Source organism: Ornithodoros turicata, chromosome 4 (genome assembly GCF_037126465.1).
Source record: "Ornithodoros turicata isolate Travis chromosome 4, ASM3712646v1, whole genome shotgun sequence".
In the NCBI taxonomy this organism is placed as follows: Eukaryota; Metazoa; Arthropoda; class Arachnida; order Ixodida; family Argasidae; genus Ornithodoros; species Ornithodoros turicata.
Window position 1 is genome coordinate 76,838,896 of NC_088204.1, and position 13,301 is coordinate 76,852,196.

Genomic DNA, 13,301 nt, shown 5'->3' on the forward strand with positions numbered 1-13,301 from the left:
CACGATGACATAAAATTGCTTTATTCAAATTGAAACAGTGCAAAAAAGAAATTCAACAACATGCCATGGATGCCCTTATTTGTGTGACACAAATGTACTCACACTGACTTGTCGTGCAACCAGAACCAATAACGATATCACACAGACAATATAAATGGTACATAATAAACATTTTCAACAAGAAGTGTCACAAACACTGATGATAACAAAATATTTCACGGAATGTATGACAACAAAAGTAAAAACAAAAGCATCACCTTAAAAAATGTGCAGCTGACTAGATTGCATGACTAGGCGTTTATGAAGCAAAAGTGCTGAAAAAATATCATGTCTTGACAAACTCTGACACTGTAAATGACAAATGTGCATAAATGCATTTGAAATGAAATGTATAACAAAGCGCCCTGGAACATTTGTGTGACTAGATTGCTACATGCTTCAAAATTGGGTCAACATTGATACTGATGGACTGGTATTTTTAAAACACAGAAAAAACTGATTCCACTGTTCGTAGTAAAGAAGTAGCAGATGTAAAGGATACAGATTTTACTATGCCAGGAATACTCCTGAGAGTCAGAAATTTAGCAAACATAGGTTTCATGTGCTTGTTCGAATATCTGAACTAAATCTGAACAGCACTTGCATCTTGTTCGAATATCTGAACAGCACTGTGCTTTAGGTACAACCACAGGTAGGGCCTTCTCCTTTCTGGTGGAACTCACTGCCACCTGATATCTACCTCTCCAAACCAATATTTATTTGTTATTTGTCAGGCTATGAACGATTCCTTGCAGAGTCATCGTGCGACTTCACAGCTCCAGTGCATCAAGAAACATGCACAGAAACATTACAGCTAGCAGCACCATCTGCAACGTGTAAGCACACACGCGTGATATGTCAGAAACACACATCTGACACACCACTATGAGCGTGGGAATTGATTCCGTGTACAACCTTCACACACGTTTTCTGGTACATACAACGTAATGCAGGTGTGCTCTGGAGCTACGCTAAAACCCATTAAAACAGCACATGACCTTTACACGCTGGATTCGTGAAAGGCGTTTAATATGAAAGGTTCAAGACCCTAACCGCAAGACACTAAAGCCTCAGACAGCAGTTTAAAAGTCCTCGTTTACATCTTGGTTGTACCGTGTGGTAGAGCAGTGCACGGGCCGCATTCTTAAGCCCAGGACAGGCCCAATCCCAGCCTTCCTTTGATTTACCTACCCGGACCCGACAGCTCTGTAGGACAACAGACCAAGACAACAGAAGGTCCATGACCTGTGCCAGCCAGAGATGAACTGAGGCACGAGCGTTTATTGTCATCCGACCGTGCATCTGAGCGTGCCTGCGGGGGGCACTACAGCTCCGTACCTGGCCTGGCCCGAGCCCGAAGAATTTCTAGGTTTCCCGGCCCAGGCCCGGCCAGAGATATTTATAGGCTACCCGGCCCAGTGTTGCGCGCTGTAAAGTTGACCGAGGCTAACTAACAGTGGGGCAACACAGGCTCGAGCCCGATCTAGGCCTGGCCCGGCCTGCTTAGGACTTTGGGTAAGTTTCGAAAGTGTTTCAAAAGTTTCGAATACTGATAATAGGCTGCAAATAGCATTCGAATAGCATCACATATCAGTTTCATATTCGAAATTTCGAATATTCGCGCGGCTCTGAATTGAAACACGTTCCAAATTAGAATGAGAAAGTATGGCCAAAAAATAAAATTGTGTTTCTAATGAATGTTCTTAGAAAACCATTGCAAGAGATGTTTGCAATGTAAAAACATGTTTGTCCTGAAACCAGTGTGCTCTGCATGGGCAAAACAAGATTTGTCATAAAATGTGCGTATGAAATTATGTAAATCATGTGAACCAAACAATGTGCTAAACACATGGCAACATCACTCATGTACGAAGTTTGAATGTTGTCGTCATCCCTGAACATCAAACATGACCATGTCGGACATTCACTTAAATGCACATGTTCACCTATAACACGATGGAAATAATGTTTGAAATTAACCTCTGGCACACGAATGCACATGCTGATATCCTGGGAAAGGAGGAATCGTGGGGATGGGTGAGGGGTAGTGATGTCAGAGGTCCCAGGAAAACAGATGATGCTTGACTAGGAGGTCTCGGACACCTTCTTTGAGCGGCTGGGAGGGTTCCCTTTTCGTAGGCAGCTCCCAGTTGGGGTTCAGGTTGAAGGCAAACTGAGACAGTAGTCTGCACATACCAAACATCGTAACGTCAATCAAAGTCATCAAAGTGAAAAACCAGGCGGGTTGGTGTTGATCTTGCATGACGAACTAGCACTGGGAACAGGACGGAGAGAAAAGACGACAGGGCAGGTGCTAGACTTCCAACAAAATAATTTATTGGCAACATAGTACAGTCTTTAAATATTGCATGATATTTAAAGACGGTAAAAACGCGATTTTAAGTGTACGTGACATTTAAAGAGGGTACTATGTTGCCAATAAATTCTTTTGTTGGGAGTCTAGCACCTGTCCTGTCGTCTCTTCTCTCTGTCCCGTGCCCAGTGAGAGTTCGTCGTGCAAGGTCAATCAAAGTGCCCATATCGGAGACAGGTCACGAAAGCAGCCCCCCAATATACTAGTTGGGGGGCGGAAAAATTCTCTTCAACTCAAACATAATTTACTGCTTTGTGTTAGGTATTTGCTTGTTACGTTCCCCGTTGGGTTCTGAACAAACTCCAACGTAAGCATTTCTGTGCATGCAACCGTTACTACATCCAGTGGCGTAGCCAGAAGAATCTTTCAGGTTCAGGTCCAGGTTCAGGTTCAGGTTCAGGACGGGATCCATGGGGAGGTGGATTTCCCCACTTTTCCCTCTCCCGAATGCACTACCCAAGGAATGATTTTAAGGATGTGCAAATCAGGGCTAAAAATGGCTTTTTCTGGGTATTCGCCTGTCCAACTACCTGTAGAGGCGCTTGTGCCATCCTTAAGATGGTGGAGAAAAGAATGATTGCTGATGAATAAATCGCCCTGCTTCATGCCTTCTTCCACGAGACACGCTTCAAAACTTGTACCAATAATGTAACTCGTGCGTGGTTTCCTGTCATCATCGTTGTTTTCGTTCATGCCACTCTTGTGATATTTTCTTTTTCCTCTTCCCCTTCTCGACATTGAATATTCTTCTCCGCAGTAGTTTTGCACCGCGGAATTGAGCAGCGCTGCTGCTGTTTGAGTTCTGTAAGCTGGGAAACTCCATCACACACGAAGGGAAGTTGCGGCAGTTTCAGGTAAGCGCGAAATATACTTGTCGTCTGCTGTTACTATCATTCATTGAGTGCTTCTGCTGGGGTCCGCTAGGTGGCGAGCAGCCCGCTGGAGAGGCGAATAGCATTAGAACACAAGTCACTAAAGATATAGGGTTTCAAGCCACGTTAAATGTCGCCTCCTCGCGCCTTTATGTATCGCGTTGTGCTCTATGGTCGTTCAAAAATTGTTTGGGGACCCCAGAAGGAAATGTTTAAAAATCTGCGAATACCAACCTGAGTTCGCACTTGATCTGCACCCATCCGGGGCTGTTGATGAACGACCATGGGTGATACCACTTCTGCACAACCGCCGCACTCGAGCAGAGGACCTCGAACCACAGGTGAAGCACTTGTTCGCTGCAGCGAGGAACAGCACATACGTTAGGTGACGGACAATTTCGGGACTCACATCGAGGGCAAGTCGGGCAACCTCGTGCGAGAAGAACCGACTTACTTGAGCCCAATGCAGACGAGCGACCTGAGCTTCACATCCATCTGAGCGTGAGCCGCGTCGTGCGTCAAATTTACCGCTTGTACCGACTGAAAAATTATAATGCATTTACTCGATGCTTTCTTTGTCAATAACAATGCCATTGCAGGAAATCAATTCACGAATCAGTCTGTTGACAAATTAATTACTAACGATCTTACCCGATAAAGTACTTCTTCCGGAGTAAGCACTTTGCCATCTTCGTCCAGCCTGTTTCAAAACAATGTCACTCGTATAGTCTGCAAATTTAGTGACAAGCCCACTATGTGTACTTATCTATAACCTGTAATCTATATCTGTAATCTGTATGATATATGTAATCTGTATGTATCTGTAATCTATAAGAAGACTGGCAGACATTTTGCTGTCTTCAAACGTAAACTGCGAGTAAGGGAGCAGTACCTGTACGTCTTGCACAAGACAAGCCGTGAGTACACAGAGTTGAAGTCCTTTTCGACCTCCTTGTTTGCAACCTTACAAATCACAATGAAGAAAGCATAAAAAATAGTTCCCCAGCTGCACACAAGGGCACTCGTCGGGCATAAGTACGGATACTACAGATGCAAATATACTCGAATTTCGAATATTGATGTAGAAAATAGAATACCGATGAATAACAGTTCAAATATTTTGGCTTAAAATATCTATACTTTATCTCTATATGGATATTTTATCAATACTTACCTATATATATCAATATCCACAAGAAAGATATCAATACCGTATCGATAAAATATTGATATTTTGAAAACCTCAATATGGACAAGTATCTCGTCAAGTACAAGTGTGTGTACCTCCTCAATGAAAAGCCACGGGTGACAAGGGCCTGCAAGGAGCAGGGATCGTTTCATGCCGTATTCTAAGATGGCCTTCACTGTAGGGCACAGGCTGTGGAACGGAAACTCTGTCGGTAAATGCTAAAATAGCGCTAATGCGAATTCAGCAGACGACACTTACGTTCCGCGGACGAGGTCCGTGATGGCTTCGGTTACAGAATCATCGCCGGCACTGGAGTACTGCGAAAGAGAAACACGTTTCAGAGCTATATCGCATCCAGGAAGAACAGAAATCTTGACAAAACAGTGGCAAATAATTCGATGGCCTAGCTACCTGCTTGCTCCTTTCGTCGAGCAGGTCCACAAATTTTGCCGGAAACCAACCTCGGAGACCGTTGAGCTCCCCGATCCAGCAGTGCTCGTCTTTCTGGCTTACTATCTGCAAAAATATAAGCCGCACTAAATCCACAGTCGCAAACCCGCTTGCATAATCATTTTCCGCTGGAGAACAGTGAATCACACGTGAATCATACGGGAACAACGCGTGAATCATACGTGAATCATACAGGAACAACACGCAGACTAACTGTGATTATGTCGTTCTTCCGAAATCCCAGCTCGTCGTCATCATGCCTCTCGAAATTAAGCAGGGCCTTCGCTCGACGATGGCGCGACCTTGAAACGTTGGCAAAGTTTTCATGGTCCCTCGCGTGGCTCTCCATGGAGTAATCCGACACCAAGTTCTGGTAATGAGCAGACGAGTTACTCGAATAACTTCTGTCTACGTTATATATACTGTCGCCTACCACTCTGAGCTTTGGATCTAGTGTCTGGAAATGTCGGGCAATCTGTAGGATTCCTTCGCGTAAATCCACCAGGATTTCCGTCTGCCGCACGTTCTTCGACCGCAAGTCGTCCTCCGAAGCCACGAGTCCGCCGTCCGTTCCGGCTCCTCCGTGGAGCAACATTTGTATCACAGACTTTGATCGCTTCACCTGCCTCCGAGTCAGGTGCTGTAAAGAGGAATCAGCTTGAGACACAGTACATACACATTAACTTTTAAAATAAAAACAATTTTCTTGTCTTTTTGGTCAATAAGAGCTATATTTTTGTGCATTCTTTACCAGGAACGGTTGTATTCACCCAAAGAACTCCGCGACTGCACAGTGTGCCAGAGCCGAGTGCCTCGTTCATTTCGTGATTAAAGAGTATATCATTCCCTTCGACTGTTGTCGCTTATCAGCAGCACCAGACAAGTTAGGAGCAAACTAACCTTATCTCTTTTACATCAAACACACAGCAGGAACATGAACCTAAACTTGCTCTCTAAGCAAAGCCGCATACTTGCAAAGCTGCACTCTCAACATCAAGGGCACGAACATAGACCACATTGCATTTGCACATTGCACGTAATGGAATACTGTAAAATCACGCGGAGAAAAGACGAAGACAACACAAATGGCCCATATAACAGCTAAAGTCTGCATGCGTATTCATGTATACTACGTTAGTCAGTCGAACAGGAACTATCACTTTGTTTTTGTTTCTTTTTTTTTTGTTTCTATAACGTACGTAATAGTAGTACCTGTTTTGGCAAGTTGCGTGCATGCTCAGGGTTCAACAGAGCACCCTGGTCAGCCATCAGGTATGCCAGGTGCCTCCGTCTCAGAGCTTCAACCGCAGCTTCGTTAACGATCCCGGTCGAGGTCTCGGTGGCCGCCTCCAGAAGTTTATCTATGTCTTCCAGCTCCCCAGGAATATCCGACAGTGCATTGAAGATCTGGGCAGAATTCTCCAAGGCCCTCAGGTGGGGCTCCTGTTGGTGCAGATCAGGAAGACTTAACGGCTCTCGCTCTCATGGACGTCATTCCAAAAGAAAGTTTTTTCCTTATTAATGAGAGGTGTGTCGTAAAGGAGAGAGAGTGCAGTGGGCAGGAAAATTTGGTGGGTTACCGTTTTTTCGAAGCTCACTATGAAGAAGCTCACGGCAGACAACAATGGGTGTTCAGTACAAGCGGGAAGAGATACAAAACCTCGCAGGAGCAAAGTATGCAAAGGATGTGTGTCGCAAAACAAGAACCATTAAAACTGAATCATCATCATCATCATCATCATCAAAACAAGAACACGTGATACGGGAGACCAGGTATGGAGGTCAAAACTTGCAGGGGGCAGACAGATCTCACGAGAGCACGAAAGCTACAGGGGGATGCATGATACAAAAGAACAATCACATAATGGGAACACCTTACGGGAGACACGCCCCGTAAGGAACGAATCTTACGGGGAAAGTGCCCTTAAAGGTATGGTCGCATCCCTTGCAGTAGGTTACGAAATTACGGTGTCATTTTACCACTGACCGCGGCATCGAAAATCCAATGCAATATACTGGTGCAGTTTGACTGTTATTCGCTGGAATACATGACGAGAGCAGATGGCGCGTTGTTGAGCGCATGCTCTCTGGAAAAAAGCAAAAATGTCATTCCCTACACCACCAATCAGAGCATGGCCTTGAGAAATGTCACGTTGATCTCGCTGTTGCCAGGGCCTCAGGAGCCAAGTGGATTGTCCGGCCAACATAGTGACATCTGGACCTGCTTGCATAAGAGTTGAGTATCGGACTCGTTCTCAACAGCTTTGGCATGGCTTCCCGCATGAGCAGCGAGCACGCGCTCAATGCACAAAAGAAGCCTGTTGATATTGAGTATGAGACTTGCACTCAACTTTTATGCAAACGAGCCCTGCTTCATAGATGGGATTCAGGATGAGTGCGTCCCTTTAAGTGTACCGGCATGACACAGCAGAAACGCAACAGGTGACAAATCATGCGTGGGACAGCATTACTAAAGAACTTTGCAATTATCTTAGAAAGATGACGATGCCAACTTGCAGAAGCGACTTCTATTTTAAACGGTATTTGGAAATTGCACATACCTTAAGTTTTAGCATGCCGAGCAATATCCGAAAAAGCACTATGGAGCCTTCATAAAGTAATAGATCCCAAATGCGTAGAAGAATCTTTGTGTGCACCACGCTGGCAAACAGGGTCAGGAACCAGTGCAGCGTGATCAGTGAGAGCTCTGCAGGACAAAAAATAAAATAAAAAGGCACGCCAAAAGGACAGCATGATGCTGTATCCTCTCCTTCTTATTTCAAACTCGGATAGTTCTTACTTTCAGTTAATTCGAATAGTTTCGAATTTTTGTTTAGCCAGCAACGTTTTCGATGAGTTGAAAAGGCTCTGAATTCAAACGGCGCAGTTGCCAAAATTCATACTCTTCGTTCCCTCATCAAATGTTCAAAACGGCAGAAAATGGCTTCTGCGCACTGGGGACATCGTGTCTTGGGAAACTCACCTTTGAACACATTGCTCTCCTTCGAATCTATCTGTATGCTAAAGAAAATAAAGGAACTACTTGCTTTGTAAGGCATCAAAAATTTTGTTTTGTGCACACATCTATTGATTAAGCAGTCAATAGATAGGTTTCTTTTAAGTACCTCTCCATATGTAGACCGTTGTATTAATACACTTAGTGACAGGCCTTCTGTGGATGTCTGATACGTGTCCGTTCTGGTAATCAGGCTTGTGTAGAGGTAAGGTTAAAAAAAAAATTCTTTGTACGTGCAGCTACTCAAATAACAAACCAGAATTTTGTCGTGCAACATATGTTTAGACGAATTTTTCGCAGTTCAAACTTCCTATAATTCAAACAAATTTCTCTGGACCCCGGAGTTTTAGTTAAGGAGGGTCTATATTGTACACTGCTGGACAAGAGTTTACGGAACACACTACCGGCTCATTCCTCCCTCAAAGTGCCTGCAGCGAATGATACCGTACAGACTTGCGAACAAGTGACAGAGTTACCTAGTTACATGTCTGTAAATAATGTACGTTGTCCGTACATAATGTCTATAAGTCTGTACGTCAGTAATGCGTCGGAGGGTGTACCGTAAGCCTTTGTCCAGCACTGTACCACCGCAAAAAGAAGGGCGGGCTGTAAGACTTGCAGCAGTGGCGCTACCTATGTCGTGCTCCCGTAGCAAGAAATCTAGATCGGGCAAGGCTTCCCGGATGAGAGCACGCAGGACCCTCTGGTCGGCCTGGACACCCGCGAGCGTGTGGGAGTAGTAGGAGGCAGGGAGCAGGTCCTCCACTATTGTACACATAAGCCAGAAGGCATCTTCTTCTTCGAGGAACAGCAGTAAATTGGCTGCAATCTGTGAGTGACAAAAATTTGCGTTGAAAGAGCAACGAAAACTCCCTCCACAAATTTTTCGTTCTTCTTTCTTTTGCTGTTGTAGATTGTGCAATAAACGATACATGCTCTCACGTAAAAACAATGATCGGATTTGTCCTCTAGTGCGCTCGAGACAGATCTTAACAACCACCGACTGCCTGCAGAGAGCACGAAAAGTGAATAAGTGATGTTGATGTCATCCTATATGATGTATAGATAGGCCGTATGTATATGACGTATGCCTAGGGCCTTTTGTTTTCCGGTGTTATGTTTTTTGAAAATCGGGGGGGGGGGGGGGGGTATAAAAATCGAGTGCTATTTCAGGAGCCGTAAAACAGGGTACAATCGGGCAATATTGGGTGGAAAAGCAGATTTTCGGGTGGGAAATAAAAAAAGGTGAGCACTTCTCGCGAGCACCTTTACACGATCACGAGATGCGGAAGATAGCGTTCTCTAGTGCCCGTATTCCTGGATGAATCTGCAGTTTGCCAAGTTAGTTCTTGGGGGGGTTTTCACGCTTTACCCGAAGTGACGATGCGATACAGAGAGGGGGTAAAAACGTGTTTTACCAGATCTACATTCGAACTTAATTTCAAGGTCAACGGCAGTTTCCACGTTGTGGGGATGACCTATATTCGAGCAAATACAGCGCATCCCTAAATTCAAAATTAAAAATAGTGGAGATTTTTTACACTCCGAAAGTCTGAAGAATAGACGTACCACTCCGGTGCCCTGGCAGTAACCGATGTCGGGGAACAACCAGGCTAGGCCACGGAGCACCCGGCGTAGACGAGATACGCCAGTGCTTGAGGCGTGCGAGAAACACGCGTTGCTCGGGAGCGTTCGGAGGAGGTCCTGTAAGGGTAACATGTCCAACATGTAACGTGTTGGATCGTCTACAACGGGCAAGGCTCGACCCAAGACTTGCAGGAGACAGGTTTCGTAACAGGTGCAGTAGCACTGAATAAGAGCTTCGTCAGATTAGTATTTTAACAGTGGGTTCAAGTCCTACAGCTGGCTAACCTTTTCAGCGACTTCCTTCTGTCATCGTTAATTTCTTAGGCAACTGGAGGCTTTGTATGTAATTGTCCCCTTCTATGTTGTTCCAGCCTCAGAACATCAGTTCTCTCATGTTCAACATTTGACGCTTGTGTCGATCCCTGTCGTATGAATGTGTGTATGAGTGAGCAAAAATGTAAGAGTGAAAGGAGGATGAGTGAGAGTGAGTGACTGGCTTGTCCCTACAGATGACGCACCCTGGAAATCGCTGAGAAGGCGTGTTAGCTTAGCTCAATTGGTAGGGTTCTGGACCGGTAATCCAGAAGATGTGGGTTCGAGTCCTACAGCTGGCTAACCTTTTCAGTGTCTTCCATCATTCAGCTGTCAAAAGCTTCAACCAATTGTTCTGTTTCCACGCTTTCTTGCAACATAACCCGAGTTTAGTGACAAACTTGTTTGAATATTAGTACACGTTTTGTTTGAGATACAATGGCATATCATAAGAGCATTTACTTTTTCTATCTGCTTAGAGCTCAGCAAGTGGTTGTTGGAGCTGGCTCGAACGATATCTCTGTAGCCGATGTCTGCTGTCATCTTCTTTGTGGCGGCGCCAGATAGCCGCATCCAGAGCTGAGGCCGCAGGGAATGTGGGATGCCAGCCAAGCGTAGCATGTTTGACAGCTTCTCGTTGTGTGGCAGGCTTGTTTTCACCTGTTAGAAGTGAAAAATGTTGTGTCCACGACTGGCACAACTATAGCGTTATACTATAGACCACAGTATTGACTGGACTATAGCGTGGAATGGGACTACAGTGTGATGCAGAACTACTCCAGTGTTTACCCTGTCCCAGGTGAGATCGCCAACTTCATTGTTGTGTGTGAATTCCAGATATGCTATCCACTGCAGTCGGTGCTGGGGGTTTTCAACAAAGGCTTCACTCAGCAGTTTTCGTGAGCTCTGTTCAGGGCCATCTGTGGGTTCATGAGTAGGGACAAGAAAGGTAACGTGAAATTTCATTAAAATAAAATATGTTTCATTCAAACTCTTGGCCAATTCAAAAGCAATTAATGAATTTTCATGAAATAATTTGTTTCACAAACCTAGTTGATTTGTATTTGACTTCAACTTAAAGGGAGTTTTATTGTACACATTCCGTGTGCATGTTTCAAGCATTTTCATTGGCCAACAAATTATCAAATTTTCCATTATAATTGTTAAATCGATGCAAAGTATGACAGGAAGTATCCAATACTTCTATCAAGAAGCCCAGGAAATGTTTCACATTGCAAGTTTTTACATTTAAATACTTGTCAGGTGGCAGTGAGGGCTGGTCACCAGTTGTTTCAGTGAAATCCTAGCTACATTTTGGAACGCTGCCTGGTATCAGAGCAACAACTCGTCGTCTGCAACAACCACCTCTTGGCCATGCCACTGCACTGCTAAGCGATTCATCATCCGTATGTTGGATGCTTTGGCAACAATTCTGTACGGAGAAAGCTTTATCAGCAAAACAGTGATTACCTTCTTCTTCGACACGGAAACCAAACTCATCGAATCTGCACTCGTGGTGACAACCCGCATCTTCAGGCTAAATGAACACAATTGAAATTTGCAATTAAGGAGGGTCCTGTCATTGACATATCACTGACACGATACCCAAAATGCCTGCCCACAAGATTCCCTACATGCAAGTCCCCCTTCTTGCCTGTGCCAGCGATGCTAGGAGATCCTGCGGCCACATGGATGGCGTGAGAGCCGAAAATGGTCCACCTGGCGCAGGGGAATAGCCCTGATTGGTGGACGGCGAACCGAACAGATTGGCACGAATGCTTATGGCCTCCGACACATCCTGAGCGTACGCCTCGTCCTCATCTTCCGACAAGGTTTCAGCTGAAAAGGACACGAACCATAAAAAATATAGGCAGTAATTACGGTGGGAAATATGCTTGAATGAAGGAAGTGGCTGCCACACAGCAAGAAGTGCCTGCTAATGTATCTTGTCAGTCAACAAAAAAGTAAGAACTTTTCACTACATGATGACATGTACAACATGATGACATGTACGTGCATGTTGCAGTGGTGGAAACGGTCAGACTGAATTTCAGATGCGCGTTCAACTAGACCTCGTGAGAGGCAGTTTTCCGTGCGCTTTCGCAGTTCGTCGCACGCGCGCACTGAGGTGTCTTACATGAATGCAAGGTGACGGAAGCCCATCGTCACTGTCATTGTCATCAGTTATTAAATGATCAAAATTATGCCGTGGGTCATCGCTGGCACTGTGACATCTAAAACTGTTTCTGACAGATGGTACCGTTATGCGTTGCGGTGTTCCACACTACAGTTTGACATATAACGCGCGTTATGTTAGCTCACATTCACGATCAACAGAAACATGCTCGTAAGGGAACAAACTGTATTCACCAGCCGTATTTTTCGCGCTGTAGCCCTCGGTCGACGCATTACCACCGAAAACAGATCTTGCGAAATCCATTACAGTGTTTTGAATTGTACTTAAAACCGGGAACTTAGAAAGCGTGACGTGTTTCCAGCATAGTAGCAACTATTTCACTGTACTTGTTTACGTTTACGAGGCAAAAAAATTGCACGGGAGATTAGTGCGCTGAGCTGATATAGGCGCTCGGTGCACGAACGAAACGCACGAAACCGAGACGCCGACACAGACACTGGAGCAGAGTACGGTCAACGTTTCTGAGGTCACGTGAGCGCCGCCATGTTGTGTCGTTGCACCGGCTGGACCTTCTGGCGGGAAAATTAGAAGTATCGATTATTTGCTGCGGTGCGCCAAATACCTGAGGCACACTGTACGCGCTGTGTGTATTGTTTTGACTTGTGTACAGGTTTCCCAACGATTCTGAGGATGTCTAAAGAAGAGGGCAACAAAGGAAAAAATGATTCCGACCCGACATCCGAAGCACGTGCACAAGTTAGTTCATCGCCTTTTGATCGAGGGTTCTTGTTCTGCTCATTGTTTGTACGATTATGTGTAGGACAAACCGGGACTACTGGCATCAATCCTCCACAACCCTTTCAAGAAGAGGGGTAAACCTGACATGGAAGTGTTGTCACAGAACAGTCAAGACGAGGAGGACGACGACGATGACGACGGCGAGGATGATGATGAGGAGGATGAGCCGGTAGTTCATATAGAAGGGTACGGTTTCAGGGTACCATAATAGGAATACCTTAGCATCCCTGCTGTGGTACCGAATTGTTGGGTACCTACTTTGCTGTACTACGCAATGACTCGTTACTGTTGTGCAGGGCCTACGACCCGACGGAGTACGAAAATTTGGAAGTATCGCCAGAAATAAAAGAACTCTTCGCTTTCATTACGCGGTAAGTACGATAGATGTACTTTATAATTGCAAGGTGTCTTTCTGCAGCTTCTTATAAATGCATACAGTCAGACTTTCTGACGTAAAGCCAGTAGATCTTTGCCACGTACGTTAGTCCATTGCGTTCAGATTTGTGGAAAATTCAATTCATTTCAAT

General features: G+C 45.0%; 2 protein-coding genes across 2 annotated transcripts in view; one reads left to right on the forward strand and one right to left on the reverse strand.

Annotated features, from left to right (window-relative positions):
• Positions 1-12,481, reverse strand: LOC135391950 (small G protein signaling modulator 3 homolog). Its single transcript, XM_064622532.1, has 19 exons — positions 12,210-12,481; positions 11,494-11,678; positions 11,310-11,376; positions 10,629-10,759; positions 10,302-10,499; positions 9,510-9,644; positions 8,574-8,769; positions 7,486-7,631; positions 6,137-6,367; positions 5,358-5,564; positions 5,139-5,294; positions 4,886-4,990; positions 4,733-4,791; positions 4,570-4,663; positions 4,178-4,248; positions 3,937-3,985; positions 3,740-3,825; positions 3,520-3,642; positions 1-2,225 (listed from the first exon to the last, which is right to left on the reverse strand). Exons 1-19 carry the CDS (start codon positions 12,277-12,279, stop codon positions 2,093-2,095), a joined length of 2,442 nt encoding a protein of 813 aa, XP_064478602.1. The 5' UTR covers positions 12,280-12,481; the 3' UTR covers positions 1-2,092.
• LOC135391951 (intraflagellar transport protein 46 homolog) overlaps positions 11,939-13,301 on the forward strand; it is a 6,690-nt gene continuing 5,327 nt past the window's right edge. Inside the window, exons 1-3 of the mRNA XM_064622533.1 lie at positions 11,939-12,732; positions 12,797-12,960; positions 13,071-13,145. Of these exons, the coding sequence (XP_064478603.1) occupies positions 12,667-12,732; positions 12,797-12,960; positions 13,071-13,145 (305 nt within the window). The 5' untranslated portion in view covers positions 11,939-12,666. The remainder of the gene's footprint in view (positions 12,733-12,796; positions 12,961-13,070; positions 13,146-13,301) is intronic.